Genomic DNA, 20,525 nt, shown 5'->3' with positions numbered 1-20,525 from the left:
GAAAATGTGAAAACAAGCCATTTTGATGTTACCAGAACTGTCTCTTTGTCTTGATTTTTTTAATCTCCCCCCCTTCCACAAAGAAAGTGGCATCATTTTGCAAAAGACTAAGATTTTAGGGAGCTGCACCTTTTTCACGGAATATGGCTCCAGTGTTGCTGGCTTTTGTGATCGGCTGTAGATGGAATAGTCAACTGATGAAATATAATGTGCTTTGAATTATCTCAGCAAAACGCTTCGCTTGCGGTAAATTCATTGGCATGTATGCACATTGTGTTTCCTCAGATCAGGATGACAACCTCATTGCTGGCTGGCTTGTGGCATCCCAAGTTAACACATGTAAACTTCGCAGCTGTGAGCTGTGTTACAACCGAAAGGACATAGGGGCTGAAGCCAGCAACGTCTTTCTTTTGTTTTCCTCTAAAAAAAAAGTCTATGCGGAGATGCCTTTTCAAGTGAAGAAGGACTATGAGGTAGCATAACCCAGTTTAAACTCCGTTCTCCTGATTTAACGCCCCTGTCTATAGCCAAGAGCTCCCGAAAGCTGGCCGAAGAAAGGGTCTTTACAGTGTTTTGGGAGAAAAGGGGGGATTTTGATTTACAAGCAGCCTGCTGTACTTCAAAGCATCCATTTTCCAAAGTGTGACAGATATAAAGTAGCCATAGAAATAATTTTCCTGACGGGTCTGTGAAGTGGGAAAAGGGAAGCATATTCCAGTGAGTGGCTGTGGTGCAGTTTAATCTTCCCATGTACCCCTACTGCAGATGCAGTCTGCCTGTTTAGATCATCCGAAGCTACTGAAGTCTGTTGAACTTAAGCACAGAAAAACATACCTGATCCGCTGAGCTGCAGCGGATAAGCTGGGTTTTAACCATAGCGATTGGGAACTTGGGGGGCAGGGACTGGTTTTTGGGTTTTTTTTTAATTAGTGTTTTACAAGCCAAGTTCTCAGAAAAACCTTGAAGTGTTGATCTGAGAATCCAAATCAGAGGGCATTTCTGTGTCAAACAGGTATCTGCAGGTGGGTATGGCTCTCGGCGTGCACAAACCCCTGACTGCAAGTAGGGGATTTTTGATATCTGCTTCAGGAAGACCGATGCCAGGGAGGCTGGAGAGGGGCCAGGAGGAAGGAAGAGGCCTTCCTGGGGGGGCGGGAGACTTTGAAGTCTGACCCCGAGCAGAACCGGGGTGGGAACGGTGGGAGCGGAGGCGAGGGGCAGCCGGGGCGGGCAGCGGGGTGCCACGGCTGCGGAGGCAGGGAGGGAAGGCGAGGGTCAGGGAGGAGGGCGTGCGGGCAGGGGGGCTCCCCGCAGCGGGGACAGCAGCGCTGGGAGCTGGGTGCCGGCCGGACAGGTTGCAACAAGCAGTTGGGGGAAACCGGCTGAGTTTTTTAACAGCTGGTTTGACATAATGAAGGCTGAGCAGCCTCCAAAGCAGCCGTGATCACATGCCCCGGGGGAAGCAGTGGCTGAAGGATCAGCTTAGGAATCAGGAGACCAGGGTTTTATTCCATCATCTGCAGCTATTTCAGGAGCGACTTTGGGCAAGCAGCTGATGTGCTTGCGCCTTGCTTTCCCCATCACCAAAAGGTGTTGGGTGTTGCTCACCTCGATACCCCCAAAACTGAGACGCTAGGAGCGGAAGCCTCTCCTCTCCCAGTGCAGTAGGACAAAAACACTGAAATTAAAATATGGCAAGTTCAAAACTGTCAGAGGGAATTCCTTTTTCACATACACGGATGCAAATCAGGGCTAACACCAGTGACTAAGGTGAACTGGCGTCAGTGGGAAACAGAATTAAGTGGGGTCTGTTCAGTGCCTATATAAGTAATAAGCACACACTCATCGAGCCCTGACCCAGCTATTCTTCTGTAGTTTACTTTTTAATAAAACAATTTTTTTGCCTGCCTTTTTTAAGACAAATGTTGAAATGAACCTTTGCTCATGTAAAATGCATTTGCCATATGACTAATGGTTATTTTTAAAGCGCTGAGCAAAGTGTATGCATGTGTGTGTCAGAGAAACAAAGAGAGGGAGTCTTTGTGTATTTGCTGTGGTAATTGTTTATGAATATAGTTGTTTTTTCCAATTATCCTTTCCAATTGTAATACATCAGCAGTCTTGTCTCCATTTCTCTCTGTCGAGGTTTGTGTGTAAGTGTAGAGATTTATGTTTTCAGATATTTCAGTTACAAAAGTATATGCTACATCTTAAGCATTGATTTTTATTCATAAAGTGCCATAGAACAGAGAGAGAGATATTTGTGGAAAAGATGGAGTTAAAAGTTAAACCAGGGTCATGCAAACAACTATGGGGCCGTACGGCTAATTTCAGGGCCTAGGACTGAAATATTATTTCATATCCAAAAAATAAAGGAGGAAGTCTGAAAGGCCAGAACTCATGCTAATGCCTGCAGGAGAAGTTAAGCCCAGAGTCAGGACTGGAGAATTTGAGGTAAAGCATATTAGTGTGGCTTCACGGATGGAGACACAGTATGGAAGTGGAGAATTACTTTCTTCCACAATAGCAAGATTTTGTAATCTTGCTCAAGCAAAAGCACGGTGGGAAATAGGAGAGGTGGCCTGTGGAGTATAAAGTCATTTGCACTTGGAATAAATGAGTCTACGAGTGAAGTCCTAGCCCCTATATGTCAGCAGAAAAAATCCCACAGACTTTACTTGGTCTACATTGTACTTAAGGTTTTAAGTACCTACTGCCCAGCTGTGGCAATGGTCTTCTGTGACTGACCGCCGAATCAGGCACTGTGTAAATGCCAGATGCATCATCGGTGTGCGTGTGTGCATGTGCGTGTGTGTGTTTCATATGAAAGCAGCTTTTGTTTTACAATTGCTGCTAGTGCCATAGGTTGTGGGGACTGGTTTTCATTAACATACTTAGGCTTTTGTGATTTAACACTATTACATGATCTGAGTGTTTGAAAATGACTTGAGCAGGCCCAATCCACAAAGTCTGCCACGTGTCTCAGTGCCCTTTCCCAGGGCAGGAGTCATTTCACACTGCTGGCACGACTTGGTTTCTTCCAGCAGCACAGCAGGAAGAATCCTTACAGGTTTCAGAGGTTGTCAAAACCTGCATGGCTTAGCAACCCCTTCTTCATCCACAGAAATGAAGGGTCTCCTTCGCTTTCTTCCTCGAGGATAACACCACCGCAGTTATGCTGTAGCAGGATATTTTAAATTTATGCTATTTGGTTTCGGAGCTAGAGGTCTGTAAATGCTGCTGTAAGGCTTCTGCTGTTCCACCATTATTTCATGTTGGCATTTTTATTTGAAGGCCCAACCATGGCCAAGAAAAGGAAACTTCTGTACTTTTCTTTTTGCATTACATCTTCCAACTGGAATATTTTCAAGCACAATGGAATTGAACATGAGCTTTGGGGAGGGAGGAAGAGGAGAAAAGGGAATCAGCTAGAGGAGATGATGACTCCAGTGGGGTACTCTGCAGTTTAGTTCCCTGGGGACTGAAAAATGCTTTCAACCAGTGTGATGTTGCAACAGTCCAAAAGAGGAGAGAAAAATCCATGTCTGGTCTAGACCGACCAGAAACTAAAAACAAGGGACACTTTGAATTCTGAGACTCTCACCACAACTGAAAACTGTGCTCAGGCCAAGTAACTGGAAAATCAGTTTCTTGAGTTAGAGAAATGCTTCTCTGAAGAATCAGAGGCAGCTTTCCGTTTTAATTGGTAAAGAAATTATTATATTCTGAAGCATTGATTCTAACACTTGAACCGGTGCGAAGGTTTGCAATCAGGGCTGTGAAGAGATTTGGATAGTTTCATATGGAGCTTAGTGAAATGCTACAATAAAACAAATTTTTCTGTGACGTTTTCTTGCCATTTGGCTGTGATAGTCTATCATTTGTCACAAAATGGAAAAATAAGATCTGTCTTCGTAATGTACCAAAAAGAAGTCTGACTGCAAACACAAGTCAGGAAGAGGCAGAGGGACTGGAGCTGAGTGGTGAAACCCTAGATCAGGAGAAGGTTCTGAAAAATCATATACCAGGAGACCTGAGAATCCCCCGACCAGGAGTAATTGCATGGGGTAATTGTTATGGAGAGCTTTAAAAAGAAATCTTGAATAAAAATTACTTACAGGGTGCTTGTTTTAGGAGGGAAGTGTAGTAAATTTCAGGACAAATTTTTAAGTGGCATGGCTTATGCTGTAGGCAAAATAAATTTTCTGAACTAAATGACTCCTCTCAGTCAGTCAGGCTACAGTGTTTGTTTTCAGGGTGAAATATGTATTTCCTTCATTGCACTGGTACAAGGATGGCTGAAGCCTGAGAGGAGGACTCTAGGGATCTAGTTGAAATGCCCAGCAATACCACCTGCTCCTTATGGGATGGGGGGTGAACTTTGCAGAGATTTGCATTGCAGAACAAGGGATAGGATCAGAAAACGCTTTTGGGATATGACAGACTAATACGTGAGTAGTATTTCATATTGCAAGAAACAAGAAAATTTAGGGTTTTTTCTCTTAGTCCTGCACTTTTAAAACTGGTATATTATTACTAGTCTGCTCACTGTGGAAGATGTTAGGCGAAATATGTTAATTCCAGGGAAAAGTGCCCTGCAATCTTCGGGATTAAAGTGATATGTAAGTGCCAAACATTATCTATATTATTTTATGATTAAATTTTAACACAACATTGTATTCAAAAAGATTCAGTCAACATACTTGAGTCTGGTAAAAGTAATATTACTCATATAGCCTGTATTTTACCAATATGTGAAGCCTCTCTTTTACAAAAGAGCAACACAGCACTTCAAGATAACAAAAAATCAAGGGAGTTTGAAGATGCTAGCCAGTCCGTTCTTGCAGAGCTGTGATTGATTCTTGCTCTTGCAGAACTGCCGTCACAGAAGATACAGACAGACGATTTTTTTCAGATGATTAAAAAAGGTATAGATGGAGAGTGGAGGAAGAATGTCACATGCTTCTGTTCCTTTAGGTGCTGTGGCCATATGATAGTTCCAGACATTCATTCATCCAATTTTACCCTTTCTTTTCCTAATGTTCCCTTTTCACCTGATGGCCATTAGAAAGCACGACTTCTCTGTACTAGTTCATAAGGACAAGATGATGTGTTGGGAATGCGCCGTACCAGGCATGGGGAACTCTAGAAGGATGACTTGGAACTTTTTAATGTTCCTGCAATGCACATTTAAGTATCTTTCCAAGTAGGGGGCAGAGATGCCTTGCATGCATATGACTTGCATGCAAATATGCTTGCAAGTTCAGGCTCACATGAAATTCTCATCTGAAATCTGTTGCCTGTTGTACAGAGCTTAGTCCAAGATCTGTCCACCTCTGTTTTTTCAATATTCAGCAGTGAGCAGTCTTCTCTGCTTTGGTTAACTGAAATACATTTTAGGAGGCAGCTGCCGATTGCCAAGAAGAGCGCGCATGCAAGAATATTTCCATCTGGGATGACTAACATGTGCCCAATGTACGTCCAGTCTCACATCCCACTCTGCAAACAAAATCCACTGATGAATTAATTCTCTTCTTGCTTCAAAGGGCAGTCAAAAGATGAAAGTGAAAAACTGGACATATTTCAAAAAATTACATTATATGAAAAATAGGTCATTCAGCCAGATTGCAAATCATAGATTTTCAAAAATGTGAAATGTCAAGCACTCCTATTTGAAAAAGTATGTGTTTCTTTGCTTGTTGCATATTTTGCTAGTGATGGAAAGAACGTGTTCAAAAAGGAAAGATAGTGTTTTAACTCCTTCTCAGGATAATGCCAACAATATTCAACCTGTTTGGTCCAAGCTTATGTCAATATAAACATGATGCATTTGTCCTTGCTCAGTTTGTAATACTTTCATAACAGAAACAGCAAAACTAATTTGAACAGTTGTAAATATAAAAGTGATGCAACAGTCTCTGGTATTTCATAGTTGCAAATATCAAGTCTGCTTCTTGTGAAGACACTTGATTTTATTGAATGCGTCATATGCACGGCTGATCCTTCTCATGCACTGAAGGAATGTCAATGCTGATATAAAACTCCATATAATAACTCACTGGCTTCTCATATATCAGTGACTCAGGCAATAAAATATATAATTGTGATGCTAATTAAATTGCTATTTTAAAGGTATGTCTTTAATAAAGGGATTGTTTGTACCTACCCAGAATTAAAAACAGTGCTGTCAGTCTAATGCAGTATAGCTGTCAATACCTAAAACAATACACAGAAGCTGCAATTTCTTAGCTAGTCTCAGAGGTGCAGGTCTAAGGAGGTGTAAATCCTCCACCCAAGACGAATGCATAACATGCTGCCTGCTGTTTAACTGGTGGTACATACATTAGCAGAGCAGAGGCCTATAATTACATAAATCCTAAAAAAAATTAGCTGTTTAGTAAACTATTTGAGCAGTACCAGGGCTAACTGCCTAAAACTGGCAATCCAAAACTCAACCAACAAGAAAATGTTGACCCAAGCAAAACAGTATTCATCTCAAGAATTAAAACCCTAAGCCAGTGTCACGTGCAGTCCTCTCAGATGTAATTATTGTATTCTAGTTTGTCCTGAATGTGCCCGGTATGTTTTTCCATGCTGTAAAAATAAATACAGTGATTTAAAACCCTGGAAAGTCCAAGTAGGTAATAAATAGCCCAGCTCTGTAGAAATGTGGGGTCTGACTTTCTGAGATCGTCTGTGCTCTCTGTGAACATTTTGTCCAATTCAGCACATCTGGGCATTTCTTCTGCAGGTGCCAGGGGCTTAGCCATGTGTTTACAGGGCTTCCCCCTCCATTTATTGCGATTGCGAAGTGGTGATCCATCCTTGTGGAAGCCATGGCAAAGTCCAGGCATAGAGCAGGCTCATTGGAGCTAATGGGCAACATTTGAAAATTAGTGGTTTACACACAGATTAAACAAAAAATAGGTTTGTAGGGAGAGATCATACTTTTTTATTAGAGCAGCTTCTATAGTTGGAAAAAACGGGCAAGTTTTTAGACAGACAAGACCACTTGTGGTCTGGAACACAAGCAGGAGTGTTCAAACCTAAGTACAAGCTGAGAACAATTGCTCTGCTTTTACTTCATCATGTTAAACAAAGCACTGTTAGGAGTGATTGGCCACCTCCTAGAGCCTGGAGAGCCATCAAGCTCTGAGTTAAGAAGAAACGGTATTTGGTCCAGCTATGTCAGTCTATATTAATCCCACATACGGCTCCACCAGCTTCAGCAGACAAACATCTTTAACCTAAGCATTTAATGATCATTTCCATTGAGGAACTGTTTATTTACAGTAAAAGGCAGGGTGGCCATAGTGGGCAGGACTCTAGGCTGAAACTCTGAAGCCAACCCTCTATTCTTCATACAGCTGCTGGTCTACTGAGTGATCTACAGTAAGTGGATCTATCCGTCTTTGCCTCCTTGCAAAGTCCTTTGAGATCTACAAAGGAGAAGTGTTACACAGCAGCTATACACTTCTTCATTACTAGCTCTTTTTCATGTGGTTCCTTTAATAGACATATGGGTTCTGATTTAGATCTTCTGAACAGGGTGTAACACTACTGGTGCTAGTAGCAACTCTGTGTTTGCCAAATGTGACTAGAAGACTCCTACTACTGTGATGTAAGCAATTAAAAAGTTATTTCTCTAAACTTCCCCATGTCAGATATGCTCTTAAATAGGGAAAGGCTATTTGTGTTCAGGAGCTACAAAAGTGTCTTCATCTCCCTGGACAATTACTGCGATGGCACATCTGATCTGAGTGAGCACATGTGGAAGCAAATAACCATGTAGACACTCACAGATTCGCCAGTAAATGTACAATAAATGTTATCTTTTTCACATTTAAGTAAAACACAGGAAAATGAATGCCGAAGCATTTCCATTGTTCTGTAATGTATGTGTACGTGCACAGTCAAATGTACAAATGCATAACTATGCTTAGGCACAATAGCAAATTTATGTACCATGAACATGTGTAAGTATACATACATTGGCATTAAATAGTGCACAATATCAAAAAAAAAAAAAAAAAGGCATATAAACATTCAGGTTGCAAAGCCAAGCAATATTGGATATTCCAGAATGCAGGTTTCCTGGGCATCCTTAATTAGTCCTTTTGAATATGTATGACGATACAGTTTTAATTACATGATAAGGTGTAGGGGTTTTTTCCTTAACAGATTCTTGTGTCAGCCAGTTAATGAGGAGTCAGTTTTTTAACCCTTCTGGTTTTTATCGTCTTCCATTTGGTGCTCTGGCCTCAGATCTCATGTTAATGCACACGGTCTAAGCATTACACTGAACACAGAAAACATTAATCCCCTTCCAAGCTTTTGCTTCTCTGGTGCTCCCATGACAGCATCTTAATATGCCCCAAATCCTGATGAACGTCTCTCTGCCACACACATTATCTTCACAATATTATTGCCATCATGCAAAAACACTGAAGCACAGGGAGAAAAAGGACAAAAATGTCGGAATGACAACTTTCAGCGGAAGCTGAAAGGGAAAGATGTGGGAGCTTTTGTGTTCATAGCATTTCCCTAGCCCTTTCTCCACTCAAAGCACAGGCCCAGTTGACTTCAGCGCTCAGCACTTCTGCATTTCAGGCCCCAGGTGTCTCTTGTTGAGCACCCAGAAAATGAGGCCAAGCACTCCAGAGGGAGGAAATTCCAGAATGATGTCATCATGCCTACACGTGGGGAGAGGAAGGAGCTAATCGTGCCCAGGCAATCCAAATTCTGGCATTTGCTAACATTTTAGCATTTGGCTCACAACCATATCGTTCTTTTAGCTGAGTTTCTCTGTGCATGTGTATACATTTCTCTGTAAATAAATAAGGACAATCTGAACTCTGTCTAACCTGCTAAAAACTCTTGCACTGCCTTCCCAGTAAAACTAATTTATTGATGTGCGTGCCCTTGGAAAAAAGGCATGGCATGTGTTGTAATAACCTTTACTTATTTTTTCTGCTGCAATTAAATCTAGGGAAAGCTAGGGAAACTTGGTTTTGTTTGTTCCCAGAAGAGGAAGGGAAGTAAGGAAGATCTACCTTAACAGGTGCAGAAGTATCAATACCCCCCTTGCTCCAGCTGTGCCTCAGCCATTCATTCCGTCTCTGCTTTAGAAGCAGGAACAGACAATAGGCAGGCAAACAATTTGGCACCCCCTTGATCTGGGGGATCAAGGACTTCTAGGGGACAGGGATAAATTTGCTTTCCTTCAGTCTGAAAACCCTCTACTAAATCTCAAGTTTTACATTTGCTACATTGTCCCTGTCCGTTAGCAACTCAGGCATTAAAAAGCATAGCATGCTGCCTTAAAAATCCCAAGATTTTCAATTAAATACTGGTTTATTTTTGGTTTGCTTCCTGCAAGTTTTCTCAAACCATTCCCTTTTGAAACTTCCCTGCACAGGCAGACAGGTTGGAAACAGGTTAAAAATGAAAGCTGAAATCCATATGTAAACAGCTGGCTCCAAGAGCTGGTGCTCTAGGGAACGAAAACTTGTAATGCAAGACTCACAAAACTCTTGTGGGAGTTGGCTTCATTAGGTATCTACCATAAGCGTGTCTGTGTGCATATATCTGTACACCGTTGTGATCCTATCTGTGTGTGCGTATGTACCTGAGGTTAGCAGAGTATTCACTCCCTGCTGCGCCGGTCACTCCTCTCTCTTCTCACACTTCTCATCTGTTTTTTGAAACTGGGAGTGCCTCTCTCTTTCATACATCCCCTCTCCGCTAGTGCCGCAGTCTGATGCCAGAAGGACCTTTTTTTACCCCTCCTGTGTGTGTACGGCAGGTGAGCTTTTCTCACTGACTCTCTGCTGACTGCGTCGGATGTTATCTACCTTTCAGCCAGTGGACAGAGCAATGTGTTTACCCTGCCGAACTGAAATGCCCTGGCTTGCTCTCTAAAAGCTCTTCTCTATAGCCCTTCTATATAGGATACCTAGGGAAACGTAATCGCCCAGTGAGGCATCAAAGGGAGGCATCGTGAATACCTTGCCTTTACCCCACTCCGAGTGGTGGTTTCCTCTCATGGTCTGAAAAATCCCTGATAAAGGGGTGGCATTAGTTAGTAGTGCTTTTCATTCTGGAAATGCCTCCACATCCATGCTGGATTCCTCCTCCCTTCCCAGCCTGGGGAGCACATGGTTAGTCCTTCTCCCTGACAACTGGGGAGCCAAGCTTTCCCTCTTCTCGCTGCAGTCACTAGCAGTAGGGGGAGCAATGGCAGATCTTATGCCAAGATTTCCTCTTTTTCCCAAGAAGGAAAAGCATATCTGTCCATGCTGAGATACTCCCTTACAGTATGTGGCGAAGCCATGCTCTCCAGCCAAGATGTCAGCTAGCAACATGTGCTCTTGTGGGCTTCTGGGGGGAGAAGTCCTAGGGTAGGCAACGTGGTGGGAATAGTAGGTGCCTATTACGTTATCGAAAACAACATACAGCTGCGTGTTACTGTTGGCTGAATGCAACCTGTCAGCACCAACATCTCCCCAAGAAGCCAGGACTGATTGCAGCCAGCCTTCGCAGGAGAAGGTGCCAGTAGCCGAGCAGTTGGAGAAGTGTGACGTGTTGCCCCCTGCCCGCTTCCAGGCCCTGTTAACGTGGCAGTGTTAGAGCAGAGAGTGTGCCTGCAGAAGCATTATGTTGCGAGGAACCATGTGGTGACAGGCAGAAAGCCCCGAAGGAACTGCAGTGGTTTTGCTGACGGCTGAATGCCCTGGGGCTGGGACAACACGCGTTCTCCCATGCGATGGACCGACCCAGGGCACCAGTGGTGCTTGCTATGCCTTGATGGTGCATCAAGCTCCAGAATCAGGCTATCCTCCATAGCCCACAGATTTGCTCAGCCTAATTGTTAATTACTGTAACTCACTCTTTTAGGACCAGGTCTATTTTCAGTCTTTGCAGTTCACTGAATTTGGAAGGCTGAGCATCCCTACCCTTGCATGAGTGTGAGTGGGTTGGGTGCTGGCCCTGGGCACTGGAGAATGAATCACGTTGCTGTAGCTGGGAACAAGTAATGAGGGTTAGGTAGGCTTTGAGCCATTTTGATGCATCACTGTCTTTCCAGCTCTGCTTGTATTATGCTTTGGTCTGCACAATCAGAACCCTTATAATTTCAGACAGACATCAAGGAATGAATGGTTTGCCCTCCTGAATAAAATGAGAACATGTGAGTGTGGAGAGAGAGGGGGAGAGAGGCATTTGCATAGGTCAGGAAGGGTCATTAAAACATCTGGCAGTAGTAACAGACATGTGTCAAATTTTAGTGTTCATTAAATTCGTATTAATGCAAGAATGGTTCTTAAGCTCCAAATGCCACTTTTGGTTGCTGTGTTCCCCCAGTTGATGGTGATGACTTTTCAGAACTGTACCATGCTTGTTTGCTTGCTAGTGGCATCTGACCTGAGGTCAGATTTCTATTTAACCCCTTCCTGTAGGTCAAAAGACAAATTAATCTGGTGAGAATTGAATTGGAAATGAGGTGTCTGGATAGCAGGTGTCCCAACTGTGGAATAGCTGCCAGGCTGAAACATGTTTGCATCTGTTCTTATGCCATCCAAGAAGTCATCTCCAAGGTCAGGGAGATATTCAGCCGACATCTGAGATGGGAAGTTGCCACAGGGAGCAGAAGTGGCAGGTGCCCTGTGTTAGCAGATTATCTTGCAGTCTGGGGGCAAATTTCTGAGAGTGTCACTTTGAGTATACATGTAGACGTTTCCATTTATTGTGCACTTTGCTTTACCTGTGTTTACTACCAGTTTATAATCATAAAGAAGATACATTATTTCCCTCCCCCTTAAAGAGGTGAATCTCACAAATCTTTTTCTTCCCTTTTTTTTAGAGGATGAAGATGATGAAGAGATGGTGGAGCCAAAAGCACAGGATGACTTGGAGACAGAAAATCAAGACCAGAAGCAGGAAGTGAAAGAAGGTACCTTAAAAAATGAAAAGGATTTTGTTACAGCTGTAAAGGACTGAATCCCGCCAGTAGTTATTCTCATAGGTAGTTTCCATTATTGAGAACACTGTGAAATCGAAACAGTCACCAGTTTTATTGATTCAGAACCACATGAGTGGCATAAAAGCAGAAAATTGTATCCCAGCGACCCAGCTGGTAGGTATGAGAAGCTTGTGAAAGGCACAAGACTTCGGCTTTTTAGAAGCAGCAACATGTCCTCATAATTTGGGAACAAAGTAGAGATTCTTGGATTCCAGGACTGGTGCTTACTTGTCCTCTGGCTCAAATAGCCTGCTTACATGAAAGATTTAAAACACGAATGCCAGGCATTCCAGCAGCTCCATAAAGTTGGTTGGTCTTCAGAGGCACTTAGAGCCCGTAACTGTCTGCCTGCTTGAGAGGGGCAAACTTAAACCTAGTGGTGGTCAGTAACCTTCCAGCAGAAAACCATTTCACTGGAAAATGTAGACAGTCAAAATCAAAATTTTTTGTAGGAGCTGCCCCCAGGGAACTTAAGGTCAAAGCTGAAGCTGGGCAGGTTCAGCCCTTCTATCTATTTCTCTGGATTGAGACACTCTCCAGGGTTACAAGAGACAAAAATTCAGGTTACTACTTCTTTCTGGTGCAGACAAGAGACACATGTCGAAGTGGTGCATGTCAGCACTGGACATGGTAGATATGCTGGCTGTCTCTTGTTTGCTTCTCTTGGACCCGTTCTAGCTTTCGTAATTAGAAGAGGGATATGAAATTTGGTTTTCCTCATCTGGGAGTTTACTAGAGTATTGGCTATTCTGGTGTGTCGCTTTGAGCAGTCAATACTCACCCCTGTGTGGAGTGGGGGGAAAGAGCTGAAATACCAGCAGCTCCAGTGTGAGAGGAAATTAGTTTCAAGTTAGCCTTTTATGTACTTTGCTGACCGAGCGCCACCGCCAACTTCTTTTGTTTCTTTGTTGTGTTTTAGTCTCCGGGCAGTGTTCCCCTTCTCTGCCTAGCAGATCCTCCAGGAACGGTAGATCAACGGAGCTAGTTTAGCACTGGTCTCAAACACCCAAACTGCAGGCTGTAAAAGCAAGGCACGGCTTGTTTTAGCAGAACCGGCTTTGGGAGGTGCTAACACTTGACTGGGTTCAAGGAAGAAGAAAACATGCTCATTGCCTGATAGAAAATGAACTTGACCTGCAGTACGTGTTGTGACGGATAAAATAGTGGTGTGCTGATGATTGGCATTAAATGCTGTGAATCAAATGAAGCAGTTGTCCCCAAATTGACAGGGAATGGAGTCCCATTTCTACATTTGGTGTCGTTCTCTCCCTGTTGGCGTTAGCCCTTTCGCCAACAAATCCTGTTTTCCTCTCTGTTGTAATCACCCTTCTCATATTCTGAGCAATGTTCAGAGTTTGAAGCCATCGTTTGTGTTTCATGGAAGTGATTAAAACCATGTTACAAGTCAAACAGGAGTTTAGAAGAACATTTCCTGTCGGTGCTGCACTCTGTGTGCCTACTCAGAATTAATAGCTTTTCTGCAAATTAGCACATAATGGGTTAAAAGCATGTTTATGTTGGCATTAAGTACTCTGGCTTCTTTTTCTCTGCAAGGCAAGACAATATTTTGCAAACTTTTTAAAGAATCTCTAATAGATATTATAGTGGCGCCATTCACACTGCTATATGGTAGTTAAGGCTGTGTCAGCACTTCCATTATGAATCCTGTTTTTCAGGGATTTATAACCCAGCCGTAAAAATTTGCTCTGGGCTGAAATTTGGTTTCAGCTCAGGGAGCACATTTTTTAACAGATTAAAAAAAATCAGCATGGCCTTTTTTGAGTTATAGGAGTGTAAGAAAAAAAAACCATAGGAAAGAGAAGTGTGGGGAGAGAAAGGCAGACAATTTTTTCATGAATATAACTCAAAAATAGGTCAGGATGAAAAATAAAGATTGGATCCAGTCTGTTCAGTCTCCTTCTCCCCAAGCCAGCAGGACAGGAGTGCTCTATTTTTATAATGGTATTTTAAGAGGAAATGCAATTTTTTTTTTTCTTTGTGGTTTATAGGTAGTCAAATTTAATTCTACAGACATTTATTGCATGCTTAATTTCCTCGTCTTCCCCCTGCACACCCCAGAGTTGCTCTGCGGGGTTTGGTGGGATTATTCAGCAGGCACACAGTGCACCTGCAATAGGGCAGCCTGCCTGGCACACCACCCCTTGCGGCACTTCAATGCCACGGAGGTGCTAAGGGCAGAGGAGCAGCTCGAGCCCCGCAAAGTGTTTCTGGAGTGGGAGGTGAAGACCTGGCTTGTTGACCGTTTGAAGCATATGAAGCCTTGGGACCCTCTTGTGTTTCTTCCACGGGGCTGCCTGTTGTCACCCGTGTCTCAGGTGCATGGTCTCCCCAGCGTCCTTGGAAGAGCCGAGTGTGGGATACCTGCTGGTGAACTGGGCTGGGCTCTGCCTGTTCCCAGCCTCTCCTGACCATGTAAACAAGACACTGGTCCCAAACTGTGGCATCAAGTGGGTTGGGGCTTTCCACCACCAGAGAGCTCTGGAGCTCCACCTAAGGCGCCTCTTTGTGTCAGTAGAAACCACATGAACAGCCAGACGGGCTGGGTCTTGAAAGTGGGCCTCAACCTGCATTTATCTGAAGCCGTAGATATATCCACAGAAACCTGCCTGAAAGGCTGTGATGGGGGAGGCTGGGATCTGCAACTTCAAAGGCCAGCTGTGCCCCGCTCTTGCCCTGGCCCTCTGCACAGGGCTCGGGTGTCCACGCAGCAGGTTGCGGTGGGGGAGGTGGTTTAGCCCTCGCCAGCTCAGGCTTCAGTATCAGAGAAGCAGGACAGGTTGCCAGCTTTGCCCCGTGAACTCGCTGGGGTTTGCAATAGCCTGTAACGCCACGGTTTCACTGCCGCCGACACCACAGCGAGCTCGGGAGTGCCGACCCACCCTGGTAGCCCGGCTCAGGGGTGCTCAGGGTAGTGCTCAGCACGGCCCCTAGAGAAGCACCATCCATGGGAACAGCCCTGGCACAGTTTCGAATTTAAGGCTCTGGACCCTGCTACTCCAGAACTGAAAAATTCCTACGTGCACCTCGAAATCTCCCTTTACATGTTCAGCAATTGTGCCATGCAGGGACTTGCGTTTTAAACCCAACACAACCAGGCACATATCAAGCCTGACATGAAAGTGAGAAGCACAAGAAAAACAAGAGGGTCGCAGGCTATCGGCAAACAAGGACTAAAAGCTGCTGAGAGCCCCTTAGCACCTTGCAGTTCTCACGCTGTACATTTCTACCATCCTCAGTTGTCAGCATATCTAAAGTTTACATGGTCTTAAATACACGCTGAAAGAAATAATGCAGATCTTAAAAGGGTTTTACTAATCTCCTTCTGTCTCTCGTTATATCTCCGGGCTCATAACAAGGCTGCTTCCTGCTTTACTGTTTTTATTAGTTCGCCCTTTCTTTCATTCACTTACTCTTTCTGTTCTTTTTTTCTTTTTTGCCTTTAATGGACTTCATTCCTTTTGCCAGGTTTTTACAATTGCTTAGGTTCCAGGAGAATATTTTTTATATTCTATTATACTTATTTAAATGGGAGTCTTTTTTCTGTTTTGTTTTGGTTTTTTTAAATATCTTTTTGGCTCCCCTGATATTTAAATATTTGTGAATTTGATCCTGCACTGTTATCACAACTATGGATATTATATTTACTACAAACCTGCTTCTGCCAGATAAGAACAAGTCTGCAGCATTTTTTATCTTAGTTCCTAAAGATCCAAGGAAATGTTTTCGTATCAATTTTTTTTTCTGTTTTGTCCAAGGAAATTTGTGGACAAAGGACCTGATGTGAAATACAGTATTTCTGAGGATCGTGTTAAATCACATGCGAAATAAAAAAATGCTCTTCTTTTTCAGAAACAAGTGTTGAATAAATCTGTTGTTTTCATGTCACGTTCCATTTTTGTTACATATTCTAGACCTTTTTGCTCATGCACAAGTGTACAATGTCTTTCATTATGGATATACCTCGCATTTTCTTCCCCTGCGGTGTCCCCTGTGCATATATAACTGCACGGTGTTTTAATTTTAAATGTAAATTCCATTTTATTTTGTGCAGTATTATAGATTAACATGAGTACAGGGCTTCTTTGATACATGTTGTCGACCTCATAACCCCAGAGCCACCCAGACAGCACTCTGCTTGTGGGTAAGCAAGCATCTATGTTTCAGTGGGTCCATGGATAGACGGGATGCCCAGTGGCCCTGTTAGGCAGAACTTGGTGGCTGCACCATGGCTCCTCCTGATGTGAGCTGGGCCCACGGATGGGTTCAGCTCCTCCGGGCGGGAAGCAGAGCACAGGCACAATAGTTCATTACGAAGCTACAGTATAGAAACAAGAGCGAAGTATGGGTCTTCCTTTCCAGGAGCTTTCATTGCACTCCTGGCAATAAGCACGTAGCTTTTAGCACTGGTAAGCTAAGCATCGCACTAGGCTTTGTTAGGTTAGATGTGGTTTGTTTGGTTTTTACACCAGGGAGAGCAGATACTTGAAGACAAATGCTGTATTCTTACAGGGAATTTCTGAAAATATTGTCACATCACATAGGTATCTGTGACAAAACAAAGCAAAAAATACTTTGATCAGCTACTTACGTTTCTCAGAGTTTTCCTTGAAGAGAGCCTGTGTCTCTTGAAAGCTGAGATCAAAGTAACTGTAAGCTCCCAGATAGGAAGAAAAATTGCAGAAAATTACATAGTTTCTTTTTATTTTATTCAAGGTAATGGGCAGACAGGGAGAAGGAACAAGGGGAAAATGGAAGTGGCTCTGAAAGATAAATGGTTAGAAAATCTTCATATTTGAAAGAACAAGCCTGTCTGTTTTGGGTTTTTTGCTTATACTTCATGTATTTGCAGTAGTTACAGCAATGTTTTACACTGGAAAAAGTAATGATGTTAACATTCTTGTAAGAAGAGATTGCCTCAAATAAAACTTCAGAGGCAGCCGAATGAAAGAAGAAAATAAGGTTAAAATATGAAGCTTAATATCGCCAGGGGGCATCTGGTGTGTCAGTCAGATGAATGAGGTAAACTGATTTATGCCCCACAAACTTTAGCCAAGGTGTTTCTGATACCGAAGAGGGTTTAATAGACTGCTGGCCTCCCACAGATCATTGCTAACTGCAAGGGAGATTTTGCTGAGGTAGAACTGCAATCATGTGTATCTCCATTGCTTGTGAACACTCCACAGCTCCCAAGCTGTTTATTTTTTGCCTTTTCCCTTTCTATTGATTTTTGGTTGTATTTTCCTTGCCAGTTATAGTCGGCAAATGGCCGAGTAATAAATTTATATTTCCAAGCTGTAGAGAGGATTTGATTTAGCAAATAATTTTTACCATTTGGAGCAGTTTAAAATGAGTTTTCCAGTTGCCTTTGCAGTTATTTTCTCCCCTTTTATGCCATTTTGCTGCATTGTCATGCTTGTTGTCTTTGATTCTCGGAAAGCGATGCTTTAGTGGTGACAGTGGGATATTGCCTCATTACAGGCTTCCTTGCCAGATGAGTTCCCTTAGTGCCAATTACTATTCAGTAGTGGATGCTGCAATAGGTCAACCTGTACTTTTTGCTAGTCATTCTTCTTTATCACATGCATTGGTTCTGTCTAAAGCACTTAGAGGCAAATTGTGCTCCTGCCTTGGTAATTGTTGCTCTGCTACTCAGGGGGACCATGCGGGGGGACATAGATATTCTCTGGATTTGTGGAGCTCCACAGGGACCACTAACCTGATGGTAGGAAGCATAGGGCCAAGGCCATAGGAGATCGTCAAAGGCTAAAGTTTCTAACTTCTTAGCTACTTCGTCTCCTGAGGGCCAAATTGCTCCTCCACCTTTTGCATTTTTCCTGCCCTCTATATTTAGCCCAGGTGTAGTGCAGAGACTTTGTCTTTCAGAGCTAATGCTTTGACCAGTTGAGGCAAACCGAAGCGTGGTGGTGATAACAGCCTCTCCCAACCACGGGGAGTGCTCAGAAAGCAGGTACACTGAAAATTGGGGGAGCTGAGTACTGCAGTAATGTTGACCATGTCACCACTCCTGCCTGCTGTTGCGCCTTTCAATCCGTCCTTGCCCCTGGGGCTGGTGGCGGCGGCGGCGTACTTGGGCACTGGAGCACACAAATCTGGTGTGAACCACGGGAAAATCAGATGGCGAGCAAGGGCTACATCTCCCTGATAGCTGAAAGTAGCTGTGTGGCACGGCACAGCAACTGGAAGATAATTTTGAGCTGCAACTTTAAACTGTGTCACTCGTTGTTTAATTAAACATTAAGATATGTATGACAGGGCTGGGAGTTAAACTTTGATGTATACTGGGTGTTCTCTGAGGTACCGTGCTGAATTATCTTTTTTGGCTGCTGGTGTTTTAACCCAATATGGCCTAGGGAGACTGCAAGGTCATTTTCACAAGTAAACACCTCAAATCTGTGGTGTAAAGCCAATGCAGGAGACCTTTGATCGACAGTTAAACTCTAAGTATGACTCTCTGTAGTTTTGCAATAAATCTGTTTATGATATGTTGTTTGTGTACCTCATTATAAATTTGGAACAAAATTCTCTGTTAGCATAATTCCTGTGATGTCAGCAAAGCTTTTCATGCTGGGAATTTAAGCTAGTTGCAAGGTTGGTTTGGTGTAACTGTGAAGATACTAATGGCATTTTTTGAAATACAAGTAATTCTGAAATATAACTAAAATGATGGCTTAAAAGCAAAGGCATAATTGATATACAACATTGCCACAATATCAATATGACCCTGCTAGTGTAATTGAGAACAGAATTTTGCACTGTAGCAATAGCAGCATCCCAATTTCCTTTCCCTCTGACGCTCACATTTGAGTTGGAATTTACCAACAGCTCATTAAACTGATGGAGACGTAGCATTGGTGCATCCTGCAAAGACAGTATTTTCAAATGAAGGGCCATACTGGAAATATTGGTTTGGAAGTAAAGGTTTAGCATCTCTGCGTATGTGTAAAGAAGCAGCTTCATCTCGTGGGGGCCAGGCTATCCTGACCGGTGCCTGAGATGGCTCCTACCCCCTCCCAGCGCGGCTTTGGCCACAGCTCAGTGGCATTTGTTGCTCTTGCTCTTAGGAGTTCTCTGCAAGGAATAAAACTGCCTTAAAGAAACCGGTGTTTGGTCGGTTGCTTTCGATTTTGCTGCCTCAGAGAATATCTTTGGTTATTTACTTCATTGCTTCACAAAAGCTCTAAAGCAGAGACAGAATTTATCAGTGACACCAAGGAGAAATGGGAAGAAGTGAAGGGAGAGATAACGTGAACCCTTTTAACACAAAGAACTGTAGTATAAGTTAAGAAGATTATTTTATCTTTGGCCCCTCTGACAGGTCCCCTGTTACATAAGTGTTCTGCTTTTTCGAGTTAGGTATTGCCTAAACGTCAGTCACAGCCATTTCCTGAAATAGGAACACTGAGTTTATTTAATTTGGGGGGTTTAAGTATTTTCCATTTCAGAATAATAAATACAGAAGATATAGGATCTCTTGTATGTAAATGCTACATTCTGGGAATATACATGTTTAGTATGTTTAGATATACTAGAAAATTCTTAGTCATGATTTTAAGAGTAAAGCTTTGATTTTTGTCCTGACATTGCTATGGCAAGCTTTCATGTCAAAAGAAACCCACTGAAGATGTTGATTCATTGGGAAAGGGGTGAAATGTCATACTTTTAACTACATCTTTTCATTTTCCAAGCTCCTCCCAGAGAACTGACAGAAGAAGAAAAACAGCAAGTTCTCCATTCAGAAGAATTCCTGATATTTTTTGACCGGACAATACGTGTAATTGAGCGAGCTTTGGCTGAAGATTCAGACATCTTCTTCGACTACAGTGGCAGAGATGTAGAAGAGAAAGATGGGTCAGTTTGGGGTTTTTTGCTTTTGTAAAATAACCTTTATAAAAAGAATTCCAATGCCAGGAAACCTTAATTTTAAAACTAAACTAAACATTTTTATAGTTAAGAAAAGTTTAAAACCTCTCTGTGAAGGCCTGGGTCACTTTGTTAGCCTAAATTATTTTGTAAAATAGCTTCATGGTTTATTGCTCTGTTTTTTTTCTTTTACATATTATGCAGGAGGTTTAATTTTTCGTTTCATTTTTTGGGATGAAATTTCAAATTCTGAAGAAAAACATTAGTAATTGAAACAGATAAATGTGTGTGTACACATGTATATGTAGATGTGCATGTGTATGCTCCAGTGTGCTTGTATCACGATATTTTTACAAATTCAAATTGCTGCTGTTTACATTCTACTACTGCCTCAGGTCTGTAACGGATCCCACTGTGCTATGCATTGTGTGGATGAAAATGATGATCTCCCAAAGTGTTTGCAATCTAAACACATAAGACGAGAGGTGACAGGTTGCGTATTCAGCAATTGATAGGGGAGTAGAAGAAGCAAAACTTGTTAATACGAGAGGAAGTATTTAGATTTCAACAGCTGCCTATCTGTTGAAGCCTCATGGCAAATCAG

General features: G+C 42.8%; 1 protein-coding gene across 1 annotated transcript in view; it reads left to right on the top strand.

The window, feature by feature from the left end:
- The window catches only part of LOC104084416 (cytoplasmic dynein 1 intermediate chain 1), a gene marked incomplete at its 3' end in the record, with an annotated part of 103,000 nt that overhangs the window by 76,720 nt on the left and 5,755 nt on the right, over positions 1 to 20,525 (top strand). Inside the window, exons 6-7 of the mRNA XM_009588250.1 lie at positions 11,861 to 11,950; positions 19,747 to 19,909. Of these exons, the coding sequence (XP_009586545.1) occupies positions 11,861 to 11,950; positions 19,747 to 19,909 (253 nt within the window). The remainder of the gene's footprint in view (positions 1 to 11,860; positions 11,951 to 19,746; positions 19,910 to 20,525) is intronic.

Source organism: Fulmarus glacialis, unplaced genomic scaffold (genome assembly GCF_000690835.1).
Source record: "Fulmarus glacialis isolate BGI_N327 unplaced genomic scaffold, ASM69083v1 scaffold8282, whole genome shotgun sequence".
Lineage (NCBI taxonomy): Eukaryota > Metazoa > Chordata > Aves > Procellariiformes > Procellariidae > Fulmarus > Fulmarus glacialis.
The sequence above is the reverse complement of the archived record's forward strand: the minus strand, read 5'-3'. Positions and strand labels throughout refer to the sequence as shown.